Source organism: Glandiceps talaboti, chromosome 7 (assembly GCF_964340395.1).
Source record: "Glandiceps talaboti chromosome 7, keGlaTala1.1, whole genome shotgun sequence".
In the NCBI taxonomy this organism is placed as follows: domain Eukaryota; kingdom Metazoa; phylum Hemichordata; class Enteropneusta; family Spengelidae; genus Glandiceps; species Glandiceps talaboti.
The window spans coordinates 15,035,349-15,053,752 of NC_135555.1; the positions used below are offsets into that span (position 1 = coordinate 15,035,349).

General features: G+C 35.9%; 2 protein-coding genes across 3 annotated transcripts in view; one reads left to right on the forward strand and one right to left on the reverse strand.

The window, feature by feature from the left end:
- Nucleotides 1-1,949: 1,949 nt before the first annotated feature.
- LOC144438262 (uncharacterized) lies at nucleotides 1,950-9,088 on the reverse strand. The gene is made up of 5 exons (XM_078127314.1): nucleotides 9,005-9,088; nucleotides 5,084-5,832; nucleotides 3,384-3,537; nucleotides 2,725-2,869; nucleotides 1,950-2,177 (listed from the first exon to the last, which is right to left on the reverse strand). The coding sequence occupies exons 1-5, from the start codon at nucleotides 9,050-9,052 to the stop codon at nucleotides 2,038-2,040; spliced, it is 1,236 nt and encodes a 411-aa protein (XP_077983440.1). The 5' UTR covers nucleotides 9,053-9,088; the 3' UTR covers nucleotides 1,950-2,037.
- Nucleotides 9,089-15,475: 6,387 nt separating this feature from the next.
- LOC144438231 (tolloid-like protein 2) overlaps nucleotides 15,476-18,404 on the forward strand; it is a 35,424-nt gene continuing 32,495 nt past the window's right edge. For both annotated transcript variants that reach the window (XM_078127274.1, XM_078127275.1), the window contains exon 1: nucleotides 15,476-15,533. The gene's annotated coding sequence lies outside the window, so the exon portion shown is untranslated. The remainder of the gene's footprint in view (nucleotides 15,534-18,404) is intronic.

An 18,404-nucleotide genomic window follows, 5' to 3' on the forward strand; every position in this document is an offset into this window, starting at 1 on the left:
CACCCTGGAAATAGTAGACTGAGATATTAAGCGAAGGTAAGAATATCTTTCAGACAAATAATACACAAATATGTATGTACTCCAATAAAAATAGACCAGAATAGACTACTAGTATTTAAGATTTTTTGGAAACCGAGAAGAAAGTGATGACAACTCAGACCACTGCATTTTCAACAGCGGTCCGACTGATGAGGTGGTATTGAGGCGATTATAGATCAACAGAATATGATGTTTCGCTTTCAAACGTGGAACAGTCCTTTTATACTTCATCTCCGCCATCGACAGCAGTTTTCATATTAAGTGCTTTGCGGTCCCATGAGGACGAGATGTTAGTTTATACGGGTAACTATGTAACTCAACAATTTATGTGCTTTTGTTCGAGTAGAGTTAGGGAGTCCTCAACGGCAACGTTTTTGTTTATATTCAACCAGCATGCGACGAGGGTGGTGTAACCGTACCATAGATCCTACCCGAATAGCGTCTATAGTGTAACATTGTGGGCGACGTTAAAAGGTAGATTAGATACGCCGTGTCGCTCCGCCCTCACCGACTCCTGACTGCTCTGTCGATATCCGTGAAAGAGGTTCACTGATGTGTGAGGGCGCCTCGTCATGGCATACCTTACAGACTCGGTAAAAAGGGTGACCAGATTGATGAATCAGTATTTGGGTGATATAAGGACAAGGCGTCCGACAAACGGTCTGTCACAATAAAGAGCTTCATTTTGGAGAATGCTCATCACCGTAGAGACATTGATGACATCATCCAAGTCGTTGCTACAGTCACGTGTTTATTAAGTGCGGACATTAAGAGCCAGTTTTCGAATTGAATGCATCACACACACATCTCAGACTTGGGATTATGTTCTCGTTCCTATACTTTCTATAATACATGTAATACTACACAAACCAGACGGTCACACACACTGAAACACATCAAAACACAAACATATATCCCCAATTTCCACGTTATTTAACTCTCTAACCAAAAGATTTAAGTTTTTGTCAAATTAGTACGAAAAAGTCAAATTACATTCATTCCGTTATTGAAACCCTTCCTCTTCTGTCTAAGAGCACGATATTCGCCTTTCTCTTTATGTGTTAGCTTATTATACGGTGAGCTATTAAAACATACATCGCTGAAGTTAATGATATTCCATCTTATAAACTTTAAGGTACAAGCGTGGTGGGTTGTATCTTCAATTTTTCAGAGCAGACATAGGTCTAAACAAATTGTGGCCAAAGAAATTATTTAGGGATATACAATGTAAACATGATGATGTGAATCAAACGCTGCTTATAACGATTTGATCACCCCTAGCCTCTTGTGTCGGTTCGAAATGTCGATACAATTTTAGTTGTAAAAGTTTTGCATCTCCAGGCTCTTAGGTATGACCATTAACCAACACGAGTAGAGTCGACGAACAATGTGTGTTGGAGTAACTTTTTGAAACATAGTCCGATATCAAAGTAGTGTACCTCCCTTGTTTGATTATTTTGAAAACGTTCAACAATTTCATTTAGGTCCTGAGATTACACCTTCAATTCAAAATTTGTTTGTGTAACATGACTAGATCTAGTATCGACAGATGCAAGTTAGACATGTCTGTCTGTCTGTCTGTCTGTCTGTCTGTCTGTCTGTGTGTGTGTGTGTGTGTGTGTGTGCGTGCGTGCGTGCGTGCGTGCGTGCGTGCGTGCGTGTATGTATGTATGTATGTATGTATGTATGTATGTATGTATGTATGTATGTATGTATGTATGTATGTCTGCCTGCCTGCCCGACTACCTGCCTCCCTCTGTTTTCCTCTATCTGTCTCCCATTGTGTAACTCTCCTATCATTGTTCCGTTCGTTTCCATACACATTCTGACATTCAAAAACACTTTTAAAAGTTATCACAAGATGATAAACATATGACCAAGTCAACTCAAAATAGTCAATAGTTTATTCGGTAAAGCATGGATGAAGGCACATAGCAAAGAATAGTGCAATATTTTATTCCTGTATTATCTCAAGTAATCTGTTCCCCAAGAATTACATTACAGATGTTTATGATATTCCCTGGGCACTTCTGGAAGTTGGTTTAGAAAATATGATTGTCCTTTTCCTTCTGCCATCCTCTCTTTCCAGACAAAACTTGACCAGTTTGATCTCCCACATCCGAGAAATAAAGATGCCCCTGGAAGATACCAAAAGTAATTGACAATTTACATGACAGTAATGAAATGAAATTTTGATGAAGGTATAAGAAAGGTATTTGGTATGTTGGTTTGAAAATGGGACGTAATATAGCATGACTATAGATTATCGTTTAGTTGGCAGTACATGTTTGCTTCACTAGCTGCAACTGAGAATGTTCTTTGAAATTACTTTGTTAGATATAACGATTTACTCATAATATCACATACCCAGCACAGTATTGATTCAGAATCACCTGTAGGTGAATATATATATGTGTAGCTGTAATGACTCTCTAGAACCCATAGTTTATGAAAAAGCCTTTATTTCCTCGAGTGGCGTTACTTTGAAGCGTCGTTCGTTTCTACTCCATCAGATGGAGAAGTATACATCGAATCCCACCTTCTTCTGGTAGGAAGATGACTGTACCATCAAAAACAAATCATTCTTGTATAAGAAATTTCATATTTCTACAATTGAGGACAGTGAGTAAAATGGCGATGACGTCATCACAACGACATTGACGGAGCCATCGAAGTACTACTTACTTGAGCATATTTCTTGTTCCAGAAGCGATAGAAAGTAAACGTCGTTTTTATACAAAGACAATCGGGAATCCTCAGAATTCAAAATCATACCGGAGGAATAGATCTTGTTACGTGGTACCTTTAAAGCTAAGTGATTGACGATTTCCTGAAAATAGAAAAAAAAATAAGCAATGAAAGTATTAAATTTACGTTGGTGCTCTAAAATAAAAATGAAAAAAAAATACGACTCAGATGAACACTTAATTTTCAAAATTTGTTTCAGCAACAACTGATTCCCAGTAACTTTCCACGATAAGTTTCCAGTCTTGAAAAATAAACAGTGGTTATCATCAATGCTAGTAGATACTGTTCTGTGACCAATCGCGACCAACCTTTTTCCTATTTTGTTTGTTGAAAGTTGAACATAGAGACAAAATAAAAAAATTGAGTGGCCGCGGTACGATCGGTTCTGCTTTGTAATGTTAATGCATTTTTATTTACAATATAGTTTTCGACTAATCGTGAATTTTCTCTGCACTAATGAACAAAACTGGCTTTCTTATCCAAAAGTTCGGCACTTCAGAGGGCCTGTACTTAACTATATATCTGTCATGAATTAATAAACGCTTTGTATTACCACCAGGTAGTTTAAATATTCTTCTTTTCACAATACTACTTACCCCAGACCAGAGTGGGTGAGCGACATACAGACATTCTAGGCCATATTTTGTCATGTAACTGGTGACAATCTTTGTTACCATATCTGCTATTGACGATATCATTGGTATGAGCATGTCGCATCTTTCCTGTCTGACGTCCAGGAAAAAATGGCATCTTGAGAAACAATAAAACAAAATAAGAATTACACACTTAGATCAGGGTTTTCGGTTTTTTTTTCCATTTAAGGGTACCCATAGACTACTTACGATACGTTGTGTCTTTGAACCATAACGGTGGTTCTTTTTCAGAGAAATGTACCTGGCAAATAGGGTGGCATGAATCTTTGCATCAACATCACTTTATTTTAAAGGTTTAAAATCATAATTTAAACGAGAAATAAAGTGAATTAAAGTCAGCCAGTCAGTCTATCGATCACAGTCAGTGGGACAGTCAGTCGGTTACCACCCCACAGCAAGAGGACCCACTCGGCTTCTTGAGGATTAGAGGTGAATGCAAGCGTATTAGAATGTCCTGAAGCGATATTCACACATGCAGTGGGAGGGCGTCCTCTATTATTTATCCTGTCATTGATCTACAATTTAACAGGTATATTCGTCCTGGACTATGTTGTTTAACTCTTTTTACTGAACAGCTTACTCGCACTGAATAAGTCTGTCAGTCAGTCAGTCAGTCAGTCAGTCAGTCAGTCTGTCTGTCTGTCTGTCTGTCTGTCTGTCTGTCTGTCTGTCTGTCTGTCCTTCCCTCTAGGTAAAGCGTGCCTACGTTTGCATCTTTCTTTACTTGTGAAGTTCCCTGACACTATTACACTTTACTGACACCCTTACAGTACTCGACAGGCGAAATTCAATACGGTCGGTACAAAACGCAGGTACAGGCCAGGTACAGGCCAGGTAAAGTCTGATTTTTTTTGGACTCTCATTCAGATCCAAAGATGTGAATCCGTCATTATATTTGATTTTCGATTAGTTTTCAGGTTATTTTTTCTCAGCAGTTCACCATCTTTGTTTTCAAAATATTTCAAAGTTAGGCTTATAAATTCAAAATTATGCTACATAATCTCGGTTACCAAGACTCTTGCCATTTAGGGCTCCAGCCTAGCAGAGGTAATTAAAATAGGTAAGTAATGGTTGTCAAGGGAGATCTCATTTGAGCAGTTCAGAGTATTTATAGATGTTTTCAAAAGATGTGAACATATTTGAATAACTTACATTTCTGAATTAGCATTTATAAAAGAGGTGAAATTTGCCATGGAAACCAACATATGACAGATGACGGATCTTTGGATCCGAATGTGGATGTGGATGTGAATATAAAAAAAAAAGTCTTTACCTGACCTGGCCTGGCTTGTACATGCGTTTTTTATCGACCCAATTCAATAAGAAAACTTTTTGGGTACTGATTTGTGAAATTGATATATTTTAAGCAATATTTGAAACTCAACTCGCAGTTAACCTTTTCTGTATGATGTTTTTTACAGCAAATTTTAATATTTGAATAAAACTCTATTACAACTAATTTTGGAAGGAAATTGTTATGCCAAAGATACCGCCGTGTCAGTTTTTCTTTGTTTATACAACTATAAAATGTACTTGTGCTGGCTCACTTCGTTGACTCTCCTCTCCGTCATTCACTAATTCTATTTTTTGGTCAGAAAATATACACGTAATTTTATGTGCAAAGCAATAACATTTTCGCATACCCTTCTCCAGTTTTGTTCCTGTAATGTAAGGCGAGATACGGTTGTCCATCACAAATATCTGGCACTATCAAGTCCCCCGCTTCCTTAATTTGAGTTGTCCTTACAACGTATTTATCAATATTGCTAAGAACGGCTTCTTCGTTGGGAATGTCGGCTGTATAGCGATGTGGATCATAAAAGCCTACACAGCGCAATTGGTCGTTACGTCTTTGTAGGATGTCCCAAGCATTCTCCGGTGTTCGCTTCGTATCGTCAAGTGATGGTATGGGAAGTTGTAGATTGTCTTCGTGTAGTTTACTCGTGTAGGGCCAATATGTTGTGTTCCAATACAATACTAGATCCAGCTGCGGGCAATCCTCTCTGTATTCCTCTACCGTCGCTACAGGAATGAGTTCCCTAAGTCTATTGACATCAAACGTCTCATTAAAGTGTCTCAGAGTTTCCGGCAATGTGTATCCATCTCTCGAATGCCCACCGTGCTCATAGAAAGGCGTTAACACTATAGTTCTGTTTAATAACAGTGCGAACATTACAACATTTTTGAATGACTGAAACTCCACATTATTTCCCCCTCCCCACATTTTCAGGATCGGTAACAAATATTTGGTCCTCGGACGAGGTTCCGATGACGTCGTCTGACTCTTTGTGGTCGTGGTCGTGGTGGCGGTGATTGGTGGAAATGTTCCCAGTGATGGGGTTAGCACTGTTGTATCAGTCCGTTCATTGATGTCTCCATCCCATAGTGGTGTCTGGCAAAGTACAAGTGTGATGAAGATCAAAATGTAATAAAATGTTGAATACATTCTGTGGATATGCACTTTTATGAAAAAACAAATGGATATGAGAATATTTACATAAACACAAATATTGGATAAACGGGACGTTTTTAAAAGGAAGGGGTCATGTTTTATAAACTTGAAAGGTCCCTAATCATTTAGCGTCGTGTTTTTATACGATATATCTAAATTAAGTATGTCCGCCTTATCGATGTTCATCCTAGAATAGTATCCACTACGACTTCAGGATTTGCAGTTTACATTCTTACATATTCTTGAATCTTTCAGCCAAATAGTGTCTGTTTATGCACACACGAAATTTTCTTTGCAACAATGGTAAACAGGTAATTTAAACTCCATTCCCTTGAAAAAGCCACAGAATGGTAAGTGTTGTTTCTTCATTACTGACATTGCATACTGTTTATTACCATATTTCCCGCATATGTTACGGTTATCGCCTTTTTAAGCAACCCACGATTCTGACGTCATATATTGTGTCATGTCGACAATATTTGAATAATAAACTCTAAGCTATGTGGTCACATACAACCATAGCTGTTAAATAGGGATTGCGGAGATTAGAACAACATTTTTATTAGTGGCTTTGAAGGTACTGAAAAGTCTTCTCCTTATTATATTTGCAAACTAAATTCTTTGCATATACACAAGAACACGGTATGCAGCAGGACGCAACATGCACTAGTGATGTGATATTCAATCAGCACTGCTTAACAGATAGCATCCTGCTATGTGCTATGGACTGGTCATGTGTATTTGTTAAGAGAAGCTTAATAAGAATGAAGTCTTTCTTGCAACTTCGAAGACAGTTTAAAACATCCAAAATTTATAATTTGATAAAATAATGCTCTGATCAGCAATGTCGAATCTACTCAATAATTATGGCTGTGTATTATAAATCATTAAATGTACAGACATCCGAAAGCAATTATTTCCTAAGACTGGTGATCATAACACATCTATTTAGACGATTTGCGATTATATAGTATTCACTTGCAAGTTTTAGGATTTGCACTTTTCTACTTTACAACTAACTTTCCACCCCCCCCCACACACACAATTTATAAAGTTAATTTAGCATGTACAGCCACAGATTAAATACTGCAAGTAAGAAACATTTGTACTTCCCGCCAAATAATTCAAACATTTTTTGTCGTTCAGTAATTATTTTGCAAACCTAACTATGTGTTAACACCGAAACGATGCAAGTAATTTTGTTGGGGTAAAACTTGCAAAAAAATATTTGCTTTGAAAGTACTTCTTTATGAAAGCCAGTAAGGGACATTTTGTAAAATGAAAAATAAAAAATAATCTCGTGAGCACGACATAATATCTTGTATGCACGACTTACTATCTTGTGAGCACGACATACTATCTTGTGAGCACGAGATGCTATCTTGTGAGCACGAGATACTATAATAGAATTTAAAATTTTGTTGAAAATGAATTTTACTTTACATAAGGTTTGGTAGAGCTTTAAACATGTCTGGCCGCGTAGGGTTTTATAATGTTACAGTAATATAAAAACGCTAACGGAATATTGGAATGGTGCGTGTAAGCTTATATGTATGTGTAACCTATGAATATATCGGATTATGGATTTAGTGTTCAGACTGTGCACAACTGGTGACTACTCATAAAATAATATTTACCCCTATGCAAATTTGATTTAACGATGATGTGTACAATTACAATCATGCCAATATTTGCATTTTTTAAAGCAAAATACTCCAAAAAACCGAATTGTCAACAAATACTCTGTTCATGAGCAGGCTTGTACTTTGGTTGTCGTTATATATACAAATTTATTTATTTCCATTGTTTAAAATAGCATGTAAATTACGACATTGGAGGTCGTCTGCCTTTGATTTGGTTTACCATATAGCCACGATTGAAACTATAAAGCAATATGTTGTGAAACGTTAATTTATATTGCGTTTGTTAAGGTCAAAGGTTAACCAATGTGAACTCTTACGACATTACACTAACAAGATGACGGATCACATGACGCTGCGATTAGTGGGTCAATCGACATGTCTTGTAAACAATATACAGCAATAAGCAATAAATTATGGGCAAATATCGACTTTTATGAAATGATATAAAGTGATAAATCTAAAAATAGTATTGAAAGTAGAATATTTATTTTACATATTATGTATCATAAACTATTGATAAGTGACAAGCTGTATATGGGGAGGTGGGGTTACAGTTGAAATATAATTGCATTCGGTTTCAATCATCAAACATGTTTGGTAAGAGACAAACTTGTCGACGGAACACCAACCAAATCTGCGACCTCTGTGCAGTTAGTAATAAAGCGCTAGGAGTGGGCGCAATCTCATCGCTAAAACATAAAATTGAGCTCAAAATTCAAACAGCTACCCATAAAATCATGTGTTCAATTTGATAGTCACTGTATATACTACAGACCTGATGGCATCCACCCATTGTGCTTTTTTATTACTTTTGGCACTGGTCTACCTATAATCTCAGATTCTGTTGATGTTACTTGATTGAATGTGGTTTAATCAAATATGTTTAATTATTAAAAATGAACGCAATTGCAATTTTGGCTGGATATAGGCATAGGTTACACATGGATTTAAACAAAAGCTGACGTCATACCCACATGTCAAATATGCCGCCATTGCAAACTTGTAGTAATTGTCGGGATCTGTAGAAACAACCGGGGTTTAAAAATACAGTGAAATAACAGCAGACGCTTTTTATTTGAAATACATAGGACGAACAGACGGACACGATTATCAAAAATACAAAATAATTGATGATGACGTTGAATGAGGATTCATATACAAATATTTAAACTGTCATTTTCCTATTTCATTGGGTTGAACATTTAGATATATTCGTGATGTACAACAACAACAACAACAACAACAACAACAACAACGACGACGACGACGACGACGACGACAACGACGACGACAACAGCAGCAGCAACAAGAGCGATAATGCAAACAACACAACAGCATCCCAACCCCAACGCGTGTGCACACAAGCAAGCAGCAAACAAACAAACAAACAAACAACTACAACATCAGCAGCAACATCAAGAATATCAACAACAACAACCAGGTTGATATGAAGCCATTAATCTACTTACCTCATCCTCATAGTCATTGTAATCATCGTCCATACCCTGTCCAATCATAGTATACTTCCTCTGGTAACTCAATATTAGACTCCTTTGATACGTATATTCACGCATATCTAACATATAGGAAAAATACACGATCAGTGCAGGTGTGCTGACGAATAAAATCGCGATGCATAACTTCAGTTTGCTGATGATAACCACCATGTTTTTTTTTCAAATGTTTAACGAAAAAAATCCTCAAACAATTCTCAAATACAGTTTTGGAATCTTTTCATGGTGTCCAATTATGGTAGTTTCAAGCTGACTCCCTGAACAAGATATCGTCTCCATTACAATGCTACAATATTGGTATGTGGTTCATCAATCACGTGACCCTTGAACGCATGACTGGTTATTTACACCAGCTGTGCTTAATAAGCTTTGCTAGTTATGTTGTTTCTTTTCTGATATTCCAGAATCAAGAATAATTTATATACAAAGAGATCACATTTCCCTTAAAAATGTTTGCACAACGCAACGAATATTTAGACTGACGTGATGACAACTTTATTCTGTTATTATCATGTATGTATGTATGTATGTATGTATGTATGTATGTATGTATGTATGTATGTATGTATGTATGTGTGTGTGTGTGTGCGCGCACACATATATTTACCAGCGAATATTAATTTCCTTATATGCATATATGTATACATCTGACACATCTTTCAACATATGTGATGTCATTGGTGTAATTATCATACATTGACCGGCGTCACACTATGTCATGTACACACGCATTATCTAATGTTAATCATCTTATATCCATCCTCCATGAAATAATACACCATGCTATATCACTATGTCAGAGTCAATTAACACTCGTTCTCTTGGTTTTGTTTATGTTATTTTGAGACAAGTACACGATATAACCTCAACCGAATGCAGTTAATGAATTTGTTTACAGCTGATCGTGCCTTCAATAAACTATACGTGTAGACATACATGGTTATACAAAATAGATGGATCATATGACTATTCATTCCATGTACAGCTGTAGCCACTTGATGTGATAAGGGTAAAGGTGATTTTAAAGAGCATGATAGATGGACATTACCAAAATCGTTCCAAATCATAAATTTTGTAGACTATGTTGAGTTACAGCAGCAACAGTGCTGCTTTGGCGTTCATGAGAAACGATGTCAACAAACACATTTCAAAAGTAACAGAGATAACACACTCACGTACGCACGCACACACACACACACACACACACGCACGCACGCACGCACGCACGCACGCACGCACGCACGCTCCATCTAATCGAAATCACATTTAAAGTGCGTTAAAACAGGCTTCTAATTATACAGGAGTTTGATGATTGTGTCGGCTGCAATTAATGTTTCACTTCTCTACTAATAAGCGACTGGACTACCATGTCTTTTTCGAAATCACAACTGCGCATGTCATCCCTGTAATTGTTTATTTTGTGTTGAAAGCTATCATAGTGTGTAAACAAATCGCTTGTCCCATGAGGGAAACGTCAAGGCAACCCGGTTTCTACTGTAATTAATAAAAACTTAGTGTATGACAGCATTTAAAGGCAGTAATAGCAGTGTAAATAATTCCATCTGTTGGTCTCTCGGGATAAGAATATTCAGTTTTGCTTTGCAATCTCACCACACAAATTAAAATCTTATGCTCAAAAAGTGTAAATATATATACGGCAGGACTCTGATATCACAATGGAGAGTGGCGATATATTTATTAATGTGCCCATTCTCCGTAAAGGAAGCTCGACGTATTGTCTTTATTTACTACACCCCAAGGCTGGCACATAATACCTATAACGACACAACGGTCATTTCTTCAGCTCTTGTCGTTTGACTAATTATTTCAACCGTTAAATTCATAAAACTCTTCATCTAAACATATTAATTTGAAATGCCATTTTTATACCATTTAGTTGTAACAAGTTAGTCATACATATGCCTACGGATAGGAGACCTTTTTTTTGCAGTTAAAATAGTATTCCCCCGACATCGAAGCGTGGACATCCAAGCGTGTTGACACGAAGCGTTCGCGAGATCTCTACATGAAATTGTGCCTGCTACGTGATGAAATAGCGCCCCAAACTGCTTACTGTAGCTTTGCATTTTATCACTCACGGTGCAAGTCTTTCAATAACATTTTATACCTTTCTAAGGAGACGGTTATATTATAGAGTGTCTGTCTGTCTGTCTGTCTGTCTGTCTGTCTGTCTGTCTGTCTGTCTGTCTGTCTGTCTGTCTGTCTGTCTGTCTGTTTGCCAGTCTGTCTGTTGTCTGTGGACGAGATAAACAAAACTGCATTCTAATATTAATGTAACCGATTCACATCTGTCTTAACAACTCGCAAGAACTGACTAGGTATTTGCAAACATTGCATGTGTATCAATGAGGCATCTGCATTAATAATGATTTTTGCTCATTCGGCATTCTGACGTATAATAGATGCACGTTGTGTTCGTCTTGTGAAATCTTTTGTAAAAACACCCCCAGTATTTATGAGCCTATGCAAAGAATACTACATACATCTGCATTTTGATGAGGAGAAAATGTTACCTGGAAACAGTATTTCCAGCCATTTCAAGCGTCCTATTAACACGTTGCGCATACAAGACCACTAAAACTTTTCAGCGGGTCTACAGTACTAGTCAAATTATGCTGATTCGATGTCTCATTGCAGAGATAGAAATTTTGCTGTTGGATGCACTAGGCGGATGACATCCAAATCTCGAAACGTTTGTCGCTTCACTGACAATCTAAACGAAAACACACGTGACATGAAGCCAACACAGCAACCTTTAGCAACGCTTTTGTAGTTGCAGTAATGTGATGTATTATATGTTACAGAGCTATCATAATACCATAACGTAAGCGCATAGTCGCACAGCTGAAGAAGAGTGGTCTCTCTATTAAAATTTACAACGCAGTAAACGAACATTTCCAGTTAGATTAATACACCTGAGATCCATAAAACCTTACGACCAAATGATAAATGTCACCGTACAACATCAATACACCGATGCGTGTGTCTTCTATCAAAGCTCAGACCAAGATATTCATATTCTTTCCTTAGTTATTAAGTATCCCTTGAGAAAACAACCCTTTTACTGCTTCACATTTTGCTAAACAGAGAATGACCTTGACGTTATGACATTTGGTATTGGCAACTTTGTTCTTCGATTATGTAATATAATATTCGATTATGTAATATTCATACATTTTTTAAGACTTCTCAATCATTCTCACGTCATGCCTCATGCACGTGGTAGCATCGATCCGATGCAAAAGACTATGTAAGCATACACACTGGTAAGACTATCGTGAAATCCAGATCTGATGTCAGAGGCCTAAACATGGCATAAATGTACCTGTATTCCTGTATGATGCGGTCTGACAGTTACACTGTACAACATTCCTCGAATGAGAGTCAATGATTATTAATAAAGCCAATTCGAATTTCATCTCTTTTGGGTTTAATGTTATCATGACTAACTCTTAAGACCGAAAGACAGCTGCACTCACACACTACTATAGGATATATCAGTAAGAAAGAAAACTACTTCAATACACTAACCCTAATTTAATTGCTTGATCTCAGTGGCTGAGTTCAAGTATCAACCGCGTTTTAACTCTGGTTTACTTTGTAATCAAATCTAATTTAATGGTTATTATGTTGTAATTCGACCTATTCAAGGCATGTGGAACATTACTGTGTTTATGCCTTAAGCTTTTTTAAATGAAAGGGATATGCATGCTGGTAAATGCAACTTTTAGTAAAAAAGTATTCTTTCAAAGCTCAATGATTTGCGTGATTGTGAACATTGCCAAGGCTTCCTAGTACATACATACATACATACATTAATACGTACATACATACATACATACATACATACATACATACATACATACATACAAATGTACATACATACATACATACATACATACATACATACATACATACATACATACATACATACATACATACACACATACACGCACACATACATACATACATGCATGCATGCATGCACGCACGCACGTACGCACGCACGCACACACGCACACACACATACATACATACATACATACATACATACATACATACATACATACATACATACATTCTATGCTCTGTTACACTAAACAAATCACACTCGACATAGTTCAATACACATATCATGTACACAATACAAGTTTGAGTAGTAATGATGGTGTTTTCTCTGGAGAATTTACTCCGAAAGGGTTTATTACATCACTAATGAGGCGTAGAAAGGGCGTCTCGTTAGTTCAGTGACTCATTTGTATAATTGATGTAAATTGTAATGAAACTATGACATACATCATTGTATTAACGAGAAAGATGTAATTTAAGGGAGATATCTATCAGTCTTGTTTTTTTCCCACGGCGTCGAATAAGTGCTGTCCAGAGATCGTTTCATCTTGTGTAAATGACTGTTGAAATGTCTTCCGTTACATATACATCACGTTATAAACATAAAATCGTGATATTCCCTTTAGCGTTCTAAATGTTGTTTATCGAACGTCGTTAATATATATTTAGCCATGATTGGAATAATTATAAGAATTGTTCAAGGCAGAGTTGAATTCGAAAACGACCTTCGGAACTAATATTTAGTACGAGCACGTTTTGACGCTTTACTGAACTAACACTGACATTATTATTAATGAAACTGGTGTCGGAGAAAGAAAATTAAAACTTTAAGATTCGATGATATATGTACGACTTCCCTGTAATTTCCTTGGCAATAATTAGTATTAATCGGGCAGTGTTAGTGTTGGTTAATACTATTTTCCATTAATCTATTTACCAAGATTAGCAGTTTTGCAAGGAAGTCGAGATTACACAATGTGCCTTCATCATCGATCAAATATATCAGCTAATCTGATAATGAATATGCAAATTTTGACGGCGGTGCCCAAATACGTACATGATGTTTTGTATGTTATCAGTAAAAAGGAGAGTTACTGTACATTATAACCAGCAAAAGAATTCCAAAAAACGAATTGATATCGCATAAAGTGATCTAATTATAGTTGGAAAGTGGTCGTCTTTTTAGATAAATAACTTTAATGGGCTTATTGGTGAACTGAAATATTAATACGGCTTTACCCGACCCCACCTAGCTTTTCACTGCCGACCCTGAATTGTTTTTGTTTTTTTTAAAAACAACAACATTTTTTAAGGAAAACAAATAAAATCGCAAAAAATTGAAAGAAATAGAGGACAATATAAAACTTCTTCCAATGACTGTACGTCTGATAGGAAGAAATATATAACACAGAGACCACTGGGAGAAAAATGGAAGACCTGAACTAGACACTCACTCATGGAAAAAAAATTAGTAAAATAAAATAAAAATTTACCTACCCCACCTATTCTAAAATTGAGCGTAATTGGAACCACACATTCTTTTATTAGGCCTGAACTAATAACAATCAGAAAATCTTTTTAAAAAATGGTGAAACACAATTTGCTGTCTACATCACAGCTGTCCGTTTACTAGAAGCATTCAGTATACTACTTTTATCTTGTTATTAATCTAGGCACTATGTATTGGATTCACCTCTAATGGACTTGGATTGCGTTTTTTACTCGACCTCAAATGCTTTTTTTTTCTTTCTGATAAGCCCACCTTCCTGAAGGGAATACTATATCTAGTCCTTCTCAATGATAAAAGCCCGCATGGTACTCGTGTACGTTTAGACTGCTTTTCCCTGGTGAATGGAGGATTAAACGGAATAGCTTTGGTTTACCGTGAGTGTTTGATCCAAATCCAGAATGTCGTAGACACTAGTGCTATTTTGAGAAAAGTGACAGACAATGAGTACAATTAATTTTTTAAAAGTCACAGTTGATAAACGTTCAGTGAAACTGAGATTACTTTTGAACGGCTAAAAACCACTTCAGAAAGCAAATGCGTTAAACTATATTTTACATAAAGAAATTTATTTGATAATTATATGCCAATATATGCTTTCTTTGATAATATTTCCTATTTTCAATCATTTTGACTGATAATTCAGTATTTGAATATTAGTAACATGATGATCCCTTTAATAACGTAACAGCAAAATGGTTTCATATCATTAAACACTGTAATTATTATCAGTTGTAAAATCGATTCAGCTGTCTTTTTATCCGATTCCCAATTCCTAATTGTGGACATAACCATTGACGTACAATGCCATTTCTACCGAAAATAAACATTTTCATTTGACAACATTAATTGTTTACCGGTTACAAAAAATTATCCATCAGAAAGCATGACATATGGTAGTTATTTCCTAAAAATCCACCGTCGTCAATGCTGGGATAATGAAACTGATAATGGTGGCGCCATTACAGGCATAAACCCCTTTGCGGAAAATGGAACCTTCAAACCTGTTCGAATATTACAAAGTCTGGTGTTTGTATCATCTCCTGTCCCAATCGTGTCTGCGTTCAAAGTGACATGGCCGTGTGACTGTAGCAATTGGTTGAACAGGTAGGATATGACTATATATATCTATAATGACAATATTCTTTAGTTAAAAAATTACGTTTAGATATGGAAAATATTTATATTAATTGTGAGTTTTGTGATATTTATAAAGGATAACTTGGCGATCATATATATACGTTGTCTTTTCTTTTTTTTACCGCAATACGAATTAAGAACAACAGTGTACTGTTTGCTACTCACCACTATCTAGAATGCATTTAACCACACTACCTTAAGACTTGCCAATTGTATTGTCGAATGATCATGTGTTTCAAATATAGCGGAGTTGGGATTGGTGATTGTATGACAACATGATAGTAATACGAGATTGTATAGGATATAAACACGTTCTATTACCACAACATGCGTTCACTATTCTTCCTGCCCAGTACGTTGTGTTCACCATTACCTTTCAATTGTATTGACGACAATGGATATTGCATATGACCTACATTTACTAGGCAATTTCAAACCATCTCTTTTCCATACAACCTTGACCTTGAACTATATTTATCCAGGAGGAGACAGATAATGAGCAAAACATTTAGGGGAAATCCAAAACCTGTGTGTAATGTGTCAAAGAATTGCCACTCAAGCCTATCATATCATATGAAGTGTTCGCTGAAATGATTCTGCACAAATGCCGTTTTCTTTTCAGTTAAGTCTCCATTGTACTTTTGATTTTGATTTTCACACCTGAAGCTCTTTATTACAACAACTGACAGCAATGGTGTGATACGAATGTATGTATGTATGTATGTATGTATGTATGTATGTATGTATGTATGTATGTATGTATGTATGTGTGTGTGTGTGTGTGTGTGTGTGTGTGTATGTATGTATGTATGTATGTATGTATGTATGTATGTATGTATGTATGTATGTATATGTATATGTATGTATGTATGTATGTATGTATGTATGTATGTATGTAACTGTGCTTGTATCTGTAGCGAGAGTACAGTACCGATGTTTTTCTATGTAATGTAATATCCGTAATTAGCTAGCACCTGTTATATCGATTGTTGTTGAATTTGTTAGATATACATTCAGTATTGACGGGAAACATTGAAACATTACCATTCGTATATATCATAATGTGCCGTCAGACAGAACAAATGTAATGTTAGTAAAAATAAAAGACCAATCGCATTTAAATACCTCACCCGTTAGTATGGCTGGCGTGTTGATTATTCACCGCTTTTTTATGACACAACGGTTCTTACAATGTCTAGAATTAAATGTTTTAACCCATGGTGTCATGTACTTTGTTCGAATCGACGCCAGACTTATTACCGAGGTGGTTAATCATGTGGCTATTTTAATCATTAACCTGTTGTGTAACACAACGTACGCGTGTCCTTGCAATGTCTCGAATTAATTGTCGCACCATTTACAATTAAGTAATTGAGAGCTTATTCTTATTTGAGCCAAACTCAGTCGATAAAGCTCATGTTTCCTTCGTTAATATGTTGTGTACGACAATGAAATGTTTACAATTAATCATTACAGAGATGTTTCAATAAGTTATATTAACCCATGAAGTTATATGTATTTTTTATTTGAATTATGGCCAAACCTATTTCATAACCTCGCTGGTTGATGTGGCACGTGTTTACTTGTTACGCTCGTTACGTTGATTTGGCGTGTACAACAATGTTCAATTGAATGTCAACAATTAATTATTAAAGCGATTAATGTTAACCCATGGAGTTATATTATTCGAAGTAAGGTATTCCATTACCTCGCTGGTTAATATGGCTAGTGCTTTGGTCATTGATTTGTATTGTACAGCAAAGTTCAAGTTCTAACATTGGCTGTTGCAGAGATTTTACATTAACTAATTGTAACCCATGAATTTATATATATCTTATTCTGATTATGGCCAAACTTATTTCATTACGTATACCTCACTGGTTGATGTAGGTAGTGCTTTGCTCATTAATTTGTTGTATATACGGCAATTGTTTCATAGATATTTACATTACTAAAAGGTAATTTTCTTCAATGGCGTTATATATCTTATTCTAACGAAAGTCAAACTTATTTTATTTGTAGCTAATGCTTTGCTCATTAACGTAGGACAACATTCAATGCAATGTCTAGCAGTAATTGTTGCATAGCTTTGAGTAATTTCAAACCATATTACTACTGGAGGGAATTAAAACCAGACTTATTTCATTACCTAGCTGGTTGACGTGGCTCGTGTTTTTGTCATTAACTCAATGTATTGATTCTTGAATTGATTAATACAATGTTTTATCATTAAATAAATTTAACATACACTGAAATGTATTTGTAAAAAGTCATGTCATCATACCTAGATGGCAGATGTGAATAGTGTTTTCATCAACTTGTTGTGTTACAAATAATCCTCGTAATGTCTTGAATTGATTTTTACAGCGTTTCATCATTATATGAAATGTCTCTTATGCACAAATGAATAATATCAGTTCACATTCCCGGCTGTTTCTCATCATTTGACCTTCAATGACTGTATATAACATAGCCACTTGGTCTAACAAACTAAGGTCAATGACTGTATCTAACATAGCCATTTGATCTAACAAACTAAGTGGAAGGGTCCTCGTTACAATGATTGATATGTCTAGTTTGATAAACATATGACTACTACATATATCATCACCGTTATTGTTATGGTTATTCAGCCTGCATAAAAAAGATATGGCTGTAGATGAAACCAACATACAAACGTATTGGTGATACATAATATTCCAGTTAAAACAAAAAACACACATTTGTATCACATGTTGTTTATATGCGATCATCCATTGACTATCGATTTGTTTTCACGCTTGATTGAGTTTCGATATATTTATGCCAGCTGTTTTGTATACAGCCGGTTATATTTTC

Bases quoted from the DNA above. Each gene is read 5' to 3' on its own strand.
- LOC144438262 (XM_078127314.1), bottom strand. From the start codon at position 9,052: ATGATTGGACAGGGTATGGACGATGATTACAATGACTATGAGGATGAG. The intron at 2,870-3,383 runs GTAAGTAGTATT...TTCTATTTTCAG, and splicing joins CTCACCCACTCTGGTCTGGG to GAAATCGTCAATCACTTAGC. The intron at 2,178-2,724 runs GTAAGTAGTACT...GGTATCTTCCAG, and splicing joins GGAACAAGAAATATGCTCAA to GGGCATCTTTATTTCTCGGA.